This window comes from Lissotriton vulgaris, chromosome 6 (assembly GCF_964263255.1).
Source record: "Lissotriton vulgaris chromosome 6, aLisVul1.2, whole genome shotgun sequence".
In the NCBI taxonomy this organism is placed as follows: Eukaryota; Metazoa; Chordata; class Amphibia; order Caudata; family Salamandridae; genus Lissotriton; species Lissotriton vulgaris.
Window position 1 is genome coordinate 1,713,758,012 of NC_141694.1, and position 14,228 is coordinate 1,713,772,239.

General features: G+C 40.8%; 1 protein-coding gene across 1 annotated transcript in view; it reads left to right on the forward strand.

Moving 5' to 3' along the window:
* Positions 1 to 14,228, forward strand: part of IARS2 (isoleucyl-tRNA synthetase 2, mitochondrial) — a 628,540-nt gene that overhangs the window by 462,134 nt on the left and 152,178 nt on the right. Inside the window, exon 15 of the mRNA XM_086927919.1 lies at positions 478 to 586. Coding sequence (XP_086784045.1) covers positions 478 to 586 — 109 coding nt within the window. The remainder of the gene's footprint in view (positions 1 to 477; positions 587 to 14,228) is intronic.

Sequence of the window (14,228 nt, forward strand, 5' to 3'; positions counted from 1 at the left end):
CTCTGTCATTGTGTGACCTGCAAGTTCTGAGCTTGAATCCCTGGAAAGCTAACTCTTTCATCTTTAGAGTCTGATAAATGAAGTACCATGCAATGGCTAAAATGTGTTACTGACAGCACTTTGAAATGGCATCCCCTGTGCTCGAGAGATTTAAAAAATGAGTCAAGTTCTTTATAGACAGTGGACTCGCAGAGATGATATGTCAGTGTATGGATAATATCTTTCACCTCTGAGCTGTGACACAAAGCACTGGTTTGTCTGAACAATTACATCAATTATTAGATCTTAAGGGCTGGTCTCGGTTTTCTTCTGTTGGTCAGTCTGGCAGGATACGTTTGTTGATACTTTTGTAAATGGTTGTTTGTGTGAGTAGACCGTGTGAGACTGGTCACATGATTGTGTGTTTTTGTGCACTTGTAAATCACATGTTTGATGTTGTGATGCTTAAATTGTGTTTCTTTCTCTTGTCTTTTTAAGATGCAGATCAAAGGGCTGATGTGTACATGGAAGGCAAAGATCAGCTTGGTGGTTGGTTTCAGTCCTCCTTGCTTACTAGTGTTGCAACCAGGAAAAATGCACCATATGGGTAAGCAAGTCTAGACAACAAAATATCACTGCCCACTTGATCCATGTTGGCATGCCTCATCTTATATTGTGATGGTACAACATGCCTAAAGTGCTTTCCTACCAGCAGTCGCTTCATTGTCCAGTTGCAGAAGATAGTAGCTGCCCCAGGGGGCTCTGGACCCTGCCTGGCTCAGTTACATGTTGAATGGCAGTTACTTGATATCACTGAATCTTGATATTTCTGGTGCTCGTTGTTTCTCAAATACCCTGAAGTTAGTGAAATAACTAGACATCTCACTGAAATATTAAAAAATACCCCAGGTCGATAATGTGGATAAGTTGAAAGAAAATCTAAACAAAGGGAAGCAGTTTGTTCAGCAAAGCAAATTTTTAGTGGTTAACAGTTAGATTCGTTTTTCCAAAGGTTTTTTTTCCGGGAAAATGCTGATTTCTTTGAAAATAGACAAAACCATATAATTAAACGGTCTCCCCTCTAAAGCCATCCTTATTTTCTCTCAATGATTTCATGGTATGCTTGAAAACATAAACGCTGCATATCCATAACAGTTTTTCACTGATAAAGCATCAAGGATAAAGTCATTTGTGGTCTGAGATTATGCCATTATCCAGCACAGCTAAATATGTTTTCTTGAGTCGCAATATAGTATGACACAATATGGCACATTTTGTAAAAGAGTGGCAGTTCTTTCTCCCTTCCTAGTGTTGAGCATAAGGATGAGCATTTACTGAAGCATAGTAGGAAGTATTCTGTTTTCCATTGAGGGGGCTAGCTCATATAGTATGATTGGCATATTCTGCAGCCATGTATCATGAAAATCACCTGTGGAGACAGTCACAATGTACTGTTCTCACTGGATGCATGCCTTCCTACACTTCAGCTACAAGGCAGTCCTATGCAAGTGCAAACCTTAATGATAATAACAGATATTAGCTACTTAGAGGTACGTAGACAGACCTTTTCGATTTGAAACTGTTTTTATTATGTTATCTTTGCTTCTTGCTGATTTTAATGTTCATATCCAGCTAATTTTGACGTGACACAAGTCACCAAGATATTTTTGTCATCAACATTATTAACTTTTTGAAATATGTTCATTTTAATTTTTAAAGGGCATTTTTTTAAGTTCAGAGATATTTGAAAGGAACATGGTGACCATACAGAGTACATGTTACAAATAATATAACATCACATTCCAATCTTGTCTCTGAAAAGGAAAGAAATTGGTCTAACACTACATAAGCAAATCATAAAAGGGAACATTGTACATTGAATGAAAGATATATGCAATATAGGAAATATGAAAGAAAATAAATAATGGAACCATTAGGGAGGTCAGGGTGGTTTGGGATCCTCCTGTTGAGATGGCCATGGTAAAGAGTATTTCTGGGCACTACTATCAATGAATGTTGTAACTGGGGCCCACAAGTCAACACGTTTTTTAGCCATTTGAGGTGGATATACAAAGGCAGTATCTAACCTTTGATTATGACAAACCGTGTACCACCAGGTTTTATGTGAAATCTTCGAAAAATCTTTCCTGTTGGCGGAAATTTGTTTAAAGGCAATCGCTAATAACAAATCGATAATTTTAACATTTAGTGAGGACTCGTTCCAAATAGATGAGAGGCGACCCAGAAAAATATGAGTAATAGAAAATGGGAAAGTAGTGTTGTATACCAAATTAATTTGTGACCATACTTGCATCCAAAAAGAATGTACTAGTGGGCAAAAGAACAACATATGAAATATGTCAGCATTAGGAGAAGAGCAGGTCCAACAAGTGTCTGGAGTGGTTGAATAACGTTTACATAAAATGGTTGGGGTAAACAAAAGTCTATTATAGCCACATAATGTTTGTGTGGTGTTAGCTGCTCTAGAAGGCTTGCATATTTTTGACCAGATGATTTTCCATAGTGAGATCGGCCAACATACAACTAAATCTTTTTCCCATGCCTCTTCAATTTTTGTTTTCTGTCTATCAGTATCAATGCCTTGTAAGTGTTTGTAGATAGTAGAAGCTGAGGGTTTGGTCAATAATAGAGTATGGAGTTTTAAAGAGGAGTCTAATTTGTTGGAGATAGCTGGTGCACCAGGTACCTGAGAATAAGCTTCTAATACAGCATGTTTAAGTGCATTGTATTTATGAATAAAGGAAGCCGGTAAGTTAAATGCTCTCATGAGCATGGAATAAGGTAAAAATTCAGAATTTAAGAATAATTGACGAATCCATAGCAAACCTCTGTCTCTCCAAGTCCTCCAGTAAAAGGGTTTGTTATAAATCAATACATCTTTATTGTGCCAAATTGTGGAGTTTAAAAAGGAATCTTTAGAAGCAGGAGGAGAACGGGTAGGTAAGTCAAGTAATTTAGAAGTATGTTTCAAAACAGGAGTGGAAATGTATTGTGGCTTACGGGAGAAAGAAAGGCATTCACAAAATGAATAAGGAGACATAAATAGGTGTTCAATTGAGGTCCAGAGAGGACATTCATCTGCAGAATCAAGCAACCATAGAAAGGCCTGACGCAATAAGAAAGCCTTATGATAAGCGTGGAAATCTGGGAAATTAACTCCCCCCTCTGTTTTAATAAAGACATGCAGGCTTTCTTATTATTCCATTAGAAAGGAGATAAGGTGGAATTAATTTTTTTAATAGATTTGGAGTTAATGGGAGTTGGGATATTCGAAATAGTATACAATACTATGGGTGACAACATTATCTTTATGGTATCGAAGCGGCCCCACCAGGACAAATAAAGGGGATGCCACTTAGAGGTCAGATCTGAAATCTTTTGAAGGCATTTATTTATACATAGTCACTGTTTCTGAGATTAAGGGGGTAAAGTGTAAACCTAAATATTTGAGGTGATGTGTTTTGATGTGATTAGGACTCCATTTAAATTGAGAAGCTTGAAATTGCGAACTAAAAGTATACTTTAGCTGTAAAATTTCACATTTATCATTGTTTAATTTGTATCCAGAGATAAGTGAACAAGATTTCACTTCTGCTAAAAAGGCTGGTATTGATTCTCCTTGTTTGGACATAAATAAGAGAATATCATCTGCATAGGCTGCAAGTTTTACATGAACATTTGATGTTTGGAAACCATAAATGTTCGAATTCTGACATAGTTTAGATGGGAACGGTTCTAAAGCCAAATTAAAAAGAAAAGGAGAAAGAGGTCAACCTTGGCGTACCCCTCTATTTAGGTCAAAAAATGATGAGATCAAACAATTAGCACAAATTGCTGCATGGGGATTAGAATAGAGAAGGGATATTACATTTATAAAATTAGGACCAAATCCAAAACACTTAAGGGTGTAAAAAAGATATTTCCACTCAACCCTGTCACAGGCCTTTTCTGCATCTAGTGCGATTGCTGCCAAAGGATGATTAAGACGAGAAGATTTGGATAGAACATCAAAGAAGAGTCATGTATTGTCTGTGATGACTCGCCCCTTGACAAATCCAGATTGTTCCTTACCTGACAACTTTGGGAGGTATGAGTCAAGACGTATGGTTAAAGCTTTGGAAAACATTTTATCAGCGAAATTGGTCTATAATTTTTGCAATATTTGGAGTCTTTACGGTCTTTAGGGATAAGACAAATGTGGGCTTCAGAAAATGAACCAGAAGAGATTTTTGAGGAGCAAAAGAAAGTTATAAGTGATTGGAATTTGGATATTAGAAGCGAAGAAAATTAGGTGTAAAATTCAACAGTAAAGACATCCGGGCCAGGAGCTTTGTCTTTTTTGAGTATCTGAAGGGCTTTTAAGAGTTCATGCTGGGAAATGTCCGATTCTAAAATCTAAAAGGGTTTGTGAAGGTTTTTGGATGTTGGAAAAGAATTCTGAAAGTGGGTGATCTGTGGGTTGGGTTTCTGAAGAGTATAAGGATTTGTAAAAGAGAGAAAATTCATGTAAAATTTCGGCAACTTTGAATTTTAAAACTGAATGTTCATCAAAGACCGATTCCATATTTAGTCTGTTTTGGCGAATCTTTAAGTAATTGGCTAAGATTTTACCAGCTTTGTGTTTACCACCATAAAATTTCACGCTAGATTTTAACAAGTAAAGTGAAGCATCTTCTGTTGTTTTTTTGTTGAATTCCAACTTAGCATTAATAAGGGCTTTTAAACAACCTTCTGAATGAGATGTGTAGTATGAGTGTTCTAATGCCTTAATATCTTGAAGAAGATCTCTAGTTATCTTGCGTGCAGCTTTTCGTTTCTTTGCTACATAGTCTAAAATAATACCTCTAGCTAATGCCTTAAAGGCAAACCAAATAATAACAGGAGAAAGGGAATCTGAGGTATTCCTCTCAAAATATTCCACAGAGAATGAAGAGAAAGCCGTGGTGAATTTGGAGTCTAAAAGGAGTGCATTATTAAAACGCCATCTCTTGGGAGCAGTATTCTTGGGAAGAATATCAAAACTGATGGCAACTGGTGCGTGATCTGATAAAAGAGTAGGGCCAATTTCTGCTTGGGTAAGGGATTGTGAAATGTTATGAAATAGAAAAAGTAGTCAATTCTTGATTGGGTATGATGAGTAGAGGAGTAAAAGGAATATTCCCTATTAGTTGGGTTACATAGGCGCCAAGCGTAAGCAATTTATGCTGCTGTATAGTGTGAATGAAGGATTTGTGTGATTTGTTGGGTATGAAGGACACTTTGGAATTCCTATCTAAAAAGGGATCAAACACCTGGTTACAGTCTCCAGCTAAAACAAAGTTATCATCAATACAGTGAGTAATACGTTTTGCTAGGGCAGGCCAAAAGGAAGCATCTCCTTCTTTAGGTACATAGACATTAAGGAGAGAAATTAGAACGCCTTTTAATGATAATTTACAATGATCCATCTCCCCTCATCATCCGACTCTTGCGATAACAATGTTATTGATGAAAATTTACGGCATAATATCGCCACTCCATTTCGTTTACCATCACCTGGGGAGAAATAAGCCTCGCCCACCCAACCCCTTTTTAATTTTAGAGATTCAATATCTGTAAGGTGAGTTTCCTGTAGAAAAACAATGTCAGTATTCAATTTAGCCAAGTGTGATAAAACTCTTTGTCTCTTGATAGGAGAATTTGGACAGTTAATGTTTCATGAAACTAACTGAAGTGACATGAGATATAAAAATAGGATGATAAACAGCAAAATTCAGCAATCCCATTCAATGAGATAAAAGGTACAACAAAAAAAGAATGCTTTAAATTTACAGTACAATAGCCCAATCCTTTGCAGAGAAAGATGTATGGTTATGTAAAAAATAAAAATAAAAAAAGGAGGAAAGATAAGAAAACTTTAGGCCAGTAAAACACAAGAAAAGTAAATGGGTAGAGAAAAGAAAGAGTGCAGTAAGCAAATATGAAAAAATCCAGGTTTGAAGCACCAAAATCCAATTTGTTGCATAAGTTTTGATTAGTATTATAAAAAATGCTGAAGAAAGGAAAAAGTAGAATACGTTCATAATGTAGAGAAAAAGAGACAGTAGAGAAGTAAGTATGATGATGAAAAAAGATATTGATCAGATGGATAAAAGTATGTGAAGAAAATAGATGGAAAAAGAACGGAGTAGTAAAGTATGGTATAATGCATAGAACAAGAAATGTCTGGAAACTGTTTGTTATTGTAACAACAGAAATATCTATAGATATGAACAAATAGAAGGGAATGAAAAAATTGGTGATCTCATCATGAGAAGAAACATGAATCCATGAAACAAGACTTAAAACCAAGAGTAAGATGTCTAACATATCAATGACAGTAAAAGTGCAGAGCAAACTTGAACAAAAACATGAATAGTATGAGAAAACAATCACAAAAGAAAAATTGAATAAGAAACGGAGTATAGGAATGTAAAACAATATACAGAACAAAAAACAATTCAAAGAAAAAACCTCTAAAGGAGGGAAATGAAGATGGGTAAGTAGACAAAGGTCACCACAATAACAACAAAGGGAGAACTGTACGATAAAACCAAAATCATAAGACAAAACAAGAAACATACTTCCATTAAGGGAACACGAAAGTGAGGGTAGGTGGAACCACATGGAACAAGCGGAGCTTCGTGCAGGGACCAGAACAACCGAGGAAGGGACAAGTCACACTGTGAACAACACTGTTTAAGTAAAGAATGAAGGAAAAAAAAACAGAGAATGAATGTATTTGGTGAGGCATATAACAATAATGTATGAACAAAAACAGCAAATCTGTAGAACAATAAAGGTACATAACTGCAACCATGAATCGAAAGGCTATGTGAAACTCTAGCAATATACTAGTCATTAAAGAACCTGCAAACATAGTAAGGTAAAATCCAACATATGAGAACATTAAAAGTCAAGTGCCATGCGAGGAAGAAGGCCTTGAAGAATCCATTTGACTCGATCTGTATGAATTAATGAAACTCTGCAGTCAGACAGGGTCTTCATATGAGGACGTTCTGTTATTGAATGTGACTTTGAATATGCAAGGGTGGAAGAGGCCGTATCTTGCAACCCTTGCTCGAAGATCTGATCTCATGTCAAGGAAAGCAGTGTGCCTAGCTGCTGTAGCTCTTGAGTAATCCTGCGCAAAAAATAGTGTGGACCCAGATCATGAAACTCACTGAGCAACCTTAGCAGCCGCCAAAACTTTCAGCAGATTTGTGTATTCTAAAAAATAGAGAATAACTCCTCTGTGTCTTTATGAAGAAGCGGAACTGTTAGAAACTCTGTCCAGTCTATGAGTGCGTTGAATATTCAAAGTGGTATCCTCTGGCATGTGTAGAACCTTCGGTATAAAAGATTTGTAAAAAGAGATAGGGTCTGATCCTTCGATCCCTTCATTCAGACCATAAATACGTAGGTTATTCCTCCTGTTGCGGCGAGTCCTCAACTTGTTTTTGAAGAGATGAAACTTGCAACTGCATGAAAGAAACCGTGTTGGAGGTTTCGTCCAAGGCTGAGACTCTATGTTCCATATCTGAGATTCTGGTATCAAGGTGTAACCAGCGGTCAGAGAGAGTTTGCAACTTAGAATTGGTTTCCTCCATAAAGGGTCTGAGAGCTCTTATTTCCTGCAGCAATAGATCCATAGAAACTGAGGAGTCTGCTTTGGGAGGAGAAGGTGGATCCTGTTTGAGGCGTTTTACGTTTGGTTTCCCTGGAGCAAAACGCTCTTGATCCATTATACCACTGTCGTCTTCAGACTCCAGAGAACCAGAATTCTCCAACTTTGAGAGCTGCGAGAATAATTTCGAATTTTTAATAAAAACACGCTTTGGTTTGGGTGTGATAAAAGAAAACCCTTTTGTTCTACCCATCAAGTATTGAGTAAACACCTAAAAGTCTCGAACCATCAGAGTAATGCGATGAGAGATCTCTGGTAACTTGTCAGGTGCTGAAAGAATATTTCTGGCTAATTTGCAAATCAGGGAAGACCTGACTCTTCATATATCACCAAACATCGCAGCCACCTTTGTGAGTAGTTATGTCGCATTTATTATCCAAATACATCCCAAACTGAATGTATAAGCAACCCAGTTACAGTGTCTGTGCTGGTACAATAAAAAAGATGAAAAAAAAATACCTTGAGAAGCTATACGTGACAAGCAAAAGTTCATAGAATTAAAGTTGCTTTTATCTCCTCAATCGTCTGCTGTTAAGAACCCAGGTGACACCTAAAATGGCGTCTGTGGTTACTTCAGGCGGAGAGTAAAAGGGTTGCAGAAAAGAAGCTATTGCAGCAAAAATAAAAAAATAAACGGGTGGAAAATGCAGGAAATCACGATATGAGAGTTCCAATTTGGAAAGGGAGGAAAGTTGTTGCAGTTGTCAACTGTATGAGGGCGAGTAAGCGCTGCCGTTACGCATTTTGAAAACAAAATGGCGGCCGCGATATTGCAAACTCGCCATTGGTCTTAAAACTTCAAAAACTGCTTGTTTGTCACACATATAAACATGCGAGAATGTGCGCATTGAGGTCAGGGGCCCCTTACATACCGGTGCCTTTCCTGTCCTACGCGCTTGACAGTCTGTGTGATCATAGTCTCCCTCTCTCGTCTAGAGCCCTACGGGAAAGCTGCCATGCTCTCCAGGCGCCAATCCACGCCCCATTTTAAAAGGCACTTTGAAGCCAAGTGGACATTACTGTAGTCCACCTCAATTACAATAGATGATCTTTCATTGAGTGGAGGATGGCCAAGGAGTCAGGGTGCTGCTCATATAGATAATGTAAGTACCATTAGCAGACACCTTTGGCCATCCATCAGTACAATCTACAACTCTATATGAATATTTCATCCATAATTGACATTCACTCCCTCTACCACTCCTTACCAAGCTTAAATCTCGGATGTCAGAAGATTTCTTGCAGCTAAATTCTCTGTACCTGAATTTTTTTCTCCTATCCCACCAAAACAGAAACAAATGCAGCCTAATTGATGAACGCAGTAAAGGGGTTTGGCTTCATCGCATTACTATTCACCTCAGTAAAATCGGTGAGATCTCACTCGATCCCACTCAGTTGTTTGACTGCCCTAGCTGTAGTCTTGTCTGGCCTCTAGAAATGCCATCCTTGCCAGTATTATGTAATCCTAACTGACCCCTATCAGGGCAGTACTTCAGTTAGCAACACTTTCTCTGTCAACAAACAGAAAATGATACAATATCTTACTCATCCTCCAAAAATGACCTTGTTTCCCCGTTGAAGCGAGGATTACATTCAAAATCAAATGTCTTACTTGCAAAGTCAATCTTCTAAACCATTCCCTATATATAGATGTCCAATCAACTTATCAGCAGGCCCAAGCGGTGTTCGGAGCAGAAATGCTCAGTACCTCAAACACCGACATTCAAGACCTCTCAAGGATTCTAATTTTCTCAGGCATCCTGTAGGATCTCTGTCTCTGCAAAACTGTGAACTGCAGTCCCCGACCCTAGTGTTCAGCAACTAAATAAAAGGCACCTCTTCAGCCTTCCACTCCTAACTAACTCAAGGGATGCTCCCACAATGTTACTGCTTTAAAGTTTTGTGTATTCTGCTGTATACTGCAATACTATTTACTAGTTATTTTGTGTATCCATGCTCTCTGTGCCACACACCAATGCCTCATGAGGAAGGCCGGCTATATAAAAATGACTCCATTCATTATTAACCAGTGCATCAACCTGCTGGTCTTCCAGACTCCATTCTTTGGAATTCCTTTTAATACCTATGGTGGCAGCACCTAGATCCTCTAGTACCTCTTGCTACTTTTAGATCATGTTAGTTTTTTTTCTACCCAATATCTCTGTACACAAAGCATTTTTACAAATACCTAGTGGAGCTGCAAGCTTCTTTAAAACTCTCAAAAAAGATGATACAAAGGACCACATACAGAATAGCAGACTATAGGCTTCCTTTAAAAAGCAGAATAGTAATGTTGATGTGCTGAAAAAAAAACGATATTTATAATTATATCATTTATCATTTTCATATTAGTGAGTTCCAAGAAGCCAGATTTCCTTTTAAAATACTTTTGTTAGTCATTGATTTTAACCATATTAATAATAAAAAGCAATGCCACATAATATGAATATTTTTTATATTGCATATAAACTCAGAATTATAAATGAACACCATAGTTTACTGCTCTGATGTGCACATATGTAATGTAATGTAATGATGTCTTGTAAAGCGCATGAATCACCCCACATGGGGTATCTCCGCGCTGTAGACCGCTGGGTAACCCTTCCTGGCTTTCCCTGTGAGATGGTCCCTACTGAGTATCTCCAAGGTGAAACCAGGCATCCCCGGCGTATGTGGGGGGCCGTTGTGGAGATGAGGCAAGCTAATGCCCAGAGTTGCCGAGTGTGATCCCTGGTTAGAGTAGGCACAGAGGCGAGAATTATCGAGTCCGCTGACCCTGGTCCACGACCCTGCCGCGTCAGGAATTGAACCCTGGTCCAGGGCCGTCCTCTGCTTCCGGGTCAGCCGCCTCTAACCAGTGAGCCACACCACTCCACATAGGGATAGAGAACGTATGGCAGTAACACAGAATTTTAAATGTCCACTTTGCCCCCATATTTACAAAGCAATATAGTCATCCTTTTGTTAGCAATTCACAAATGGATGTATTGGATAATTATTAAAGCGTATCAAGATTCAAGTCCTGCAAAAGTCGGGGTATGGATGAGCAATGACTGGTAAGGGGTAAGAGTCCTAGCCTAGTGTCAGAACCTACTGGCCTTACACTGGGTGGCAACAGATAATTTTATTGTCCCATGTCGCTTGGTGATTGGATGCAGACAGAATGTCGTAAACTGAACACTAGCCAAATTGAAGCATTGGTTTCTTGCGACAGAGCTGTCCTCTGGACAGTGTCATCTTTTGGCCAATGCTCTACCCATGTCGAAAAGGTTCTTATCCTTACTTTTTGATACATAAATATCTAACTTTGAATGTAACTTTGAATCAGCTAGCTGATTCACCTTCTATTATTTTTGTCAACCTTTAAATTCCCAAATTAACATTACCTGACATTCTAAATGCAAATTGATCTATGGTTACACCATGGATAAATGATAAACTACGGGTCTTTATTGTGACTTTCTCAGCATCTCGCATGCAGCAGCAAGAGTGGAAACAGGCACAGAGCAATGACATGGTAATGCACCTGTTCAATCTGATCAAATTCAAAGAACTGCCTGTTATGTGTGCACTGATTCTTTTATCTTACCCATTGGGCCTGCTTTACTCACTAATAGGTCTATCATTGCCTGGTTTTTCAGCTGTGCTGTCTACCAAAGTGCTGTCCTTGATTCTTCTGGTTTTCACTGCTTAGTGCGAAGAGGTGGTGGTGGATGTTGTACTCTCCAAAGTGAATATCATCATATCTGGTAGAGACTTCTAGCCGCAAATACCTTACCTTAGATTATTGCCCAGGCTTCAAGCTGGATCTGAAAAATATTGAGCAGTGCCGGTAAGTCGCATCGATTGGCTCTGCGTCGTCCACGCAGAGTGTGTCGCCACTCCAGCTCCCTGACATCAGTTCCTTTCTTTTGTTCGTGTTTTTGTGAGCATTTTGCTCCTATTGTGCTAGGCATGTCGCCAAAGAAGCCAGGGATTAAAAATCATGTGGGGCCTTTCACTGGCAGATGTCTGGGATAGACCTCCATCTGGTTTGTCTGTGGTGCCTAGAGCCGGATCACGACTCTAGGAACTGTCCCAACTGCCGCACACTGAATCAGAAGGCAATTCAGGAGTGGGAGACTGAGCTCCTGGCAGCCCAATATCAGATGACTTTGCACCACTACACGTACTGGGCCTGCTCTCAGAGTTGTTGTCTATCATGGTCAAAGTTGTCATCGGGTAAGTTCCACAAGCTTTAGAAATGTAAGCAGTCGATTTGGTCTTTGGCTTCACCGCATTCGTCCAAGTAATTAGACGAGACGTGGAGACAACAAAGTAGCAGCCCTGCTCCAACACTCCACCTATGGAACTCAAGCCCGGGTTCGCTTCGTACCTCCCTGAGTTTCCTGGAACCAGAGCAACCCCTGGTAGGGGCCCAGAAAGGACTCCCACTGGTGACTTAGCCCTTGGTGCCAGTCAGGCCCTCTGGATTTGTTCCTGGATCAAGACTGATACCAGTCACTAACCCACAAACTTTTTCAGGGTCCAGTGGCACTGTTTCCATGGCACCAAGCCCATAGTCGTTTCCAACTCCTACACGGAGCCTAACCGACGACATTCGACATAGACTCCGGCGCCACCTGAACTCCACTGATTGCCTGGGTCGAATACAGTGCCCCCTTTCCTTGGCTGGGGTGGATCTGAGGATGAATACAGTTACTCTGATCCCTATGAAGACTCTCTGGCCTAGTTGGTGGATGACAGCTGGTATGAGAAGCTTGCAGGTGGCAATGGCCTGGACATTTCACCATTAACTGGCCTGGTCCCTCCACCTAGTGTGGCTACTGAGGAAGGGGCTTCCTTTGCTATGGTGGTGAGGAGGTTAGCTGATGTCTTTGTCCCCCATCTGCCCTCCTTTGAGTGCAAGACCAATGTCTTGTTGGAGATGCTTCAGCTATTGCCCTTCAGTGAAGCTCTCTCTGATGTACTATTCAGACCAAGTCCTTCACAGACACTCTGATTGCACGTTGTCACCGCCACACTCCTGGGGATCCAGCTTTCCTCACCTAGCATCCCACTTTTGAGAGCCTGGCGATACAGGCCTCAGCATCCAGAGTGAATTGCAGCATGATCCCTACCACTCCACTGGATAGGGAATCCAAGAGGCTGGATACCTTCAGGAAGGGAGTTTCTCTTCCCCCAGTCTTTCACTATGGTCGGTGTACATCGCCCATCTCTTGGGCTCATATAGCAGTACTGTGTGGGCTGAGTTGCACAAGTGCTGCCTTTGGTCTCGGATGAGGACCGAGCCATCCAGAACCAGGTTATTGCAGCAAATTTTTCCATCAGATGCAGACTGGACATGGCAGTCTTGATGGGCAGGGCCGTTGCTTCATCAGAGGCACTCCGCCGCCATGCCTGGCTGATTCAGGGCTGTAGTGTTTCAAGTGCTTCCAGTCATTGGGGCTCACTATGACCCAAGGACAACCTCTTTATTTCACTCCATCTGTGGCTACGGTCGAGGTTACCATGGCCAACAGGCTTCTCAGTCTTTTGTGCCCATGGACACAGCTCCCACAAGTCCAGTGAGAACCACAAATAGAGATCTACTCAGTTCACCACCCCCAGCAGCCGCAGCTTCCAAACCCTTTAGTATGCCCTCACAACAACACAAGCACCCTGTTGGAGGCAGGATCAAGCAACTCCTGCCCCAGTGTCAAGCCCCATCTTCAGACAATTGAGTGCTCCAAATTCTCCAGCTGGGTTGCACCCTTCCATGACTAGAAACCCTGCCTCCGTCCTCAGTTCAGCTGACGGAGAACCACCTCTCCCTGTTGCACAATTATGGCAGGCCCTTTTGGCCAAAGTACCTGTTAAGAGGTTGCTGGCATTCGAGGTAGGTTATGGTGGTACGTTATGGTTGCTATTCGCGCTACTTTCAGGTGCCTAAAAAGGACTAAGGCCTCTGTCCAATCTTAGACCCCCCAAATGCTTTCCTGATTGGACAAGATCATTTTTAGTTCGCTGTTCTCCCTTTTGGTCTCACCAGTGCATATCAGGTGCTTACAAAGGTAATAGTGGTGGTTGCTGCACATCTGCGGAGTTAGGGAGTTAGTTCCAGTCTTTCCCTACTTGAATGACTCGTTGCTTAAGGCAGGCTCGCCACAGGCAGTCGTTACCCACCTCCAGACTACGGTGGACCGCCTGCATTTCCTGGAGTTCACTGTCAACGTGTCTAAGTCACACCTGACACTTTCTCAGATGCTGCCTTTCATCTGAGCCATTCTGGACAAGGTGCAATTCAATGAGGAGTGCCCAGGGCATTCAGGCTATGATCCTGCTGTTTCAACCTAATCCTGGATTTCGGTTGGGACTGACTCTGAGACTACTTGATCTGATGGTCCCCTGCATTCTGCTGGGGAAGCATGCTCGTTGGCATATGCAAATTCAGCAGTGGGATCTGAAGTCCCAGTGGGCACAGCATTAGAGGAATGTCTCCGGCCTGCTCCAGATATTGAAGGAGAACATGCAAGACCTGCAG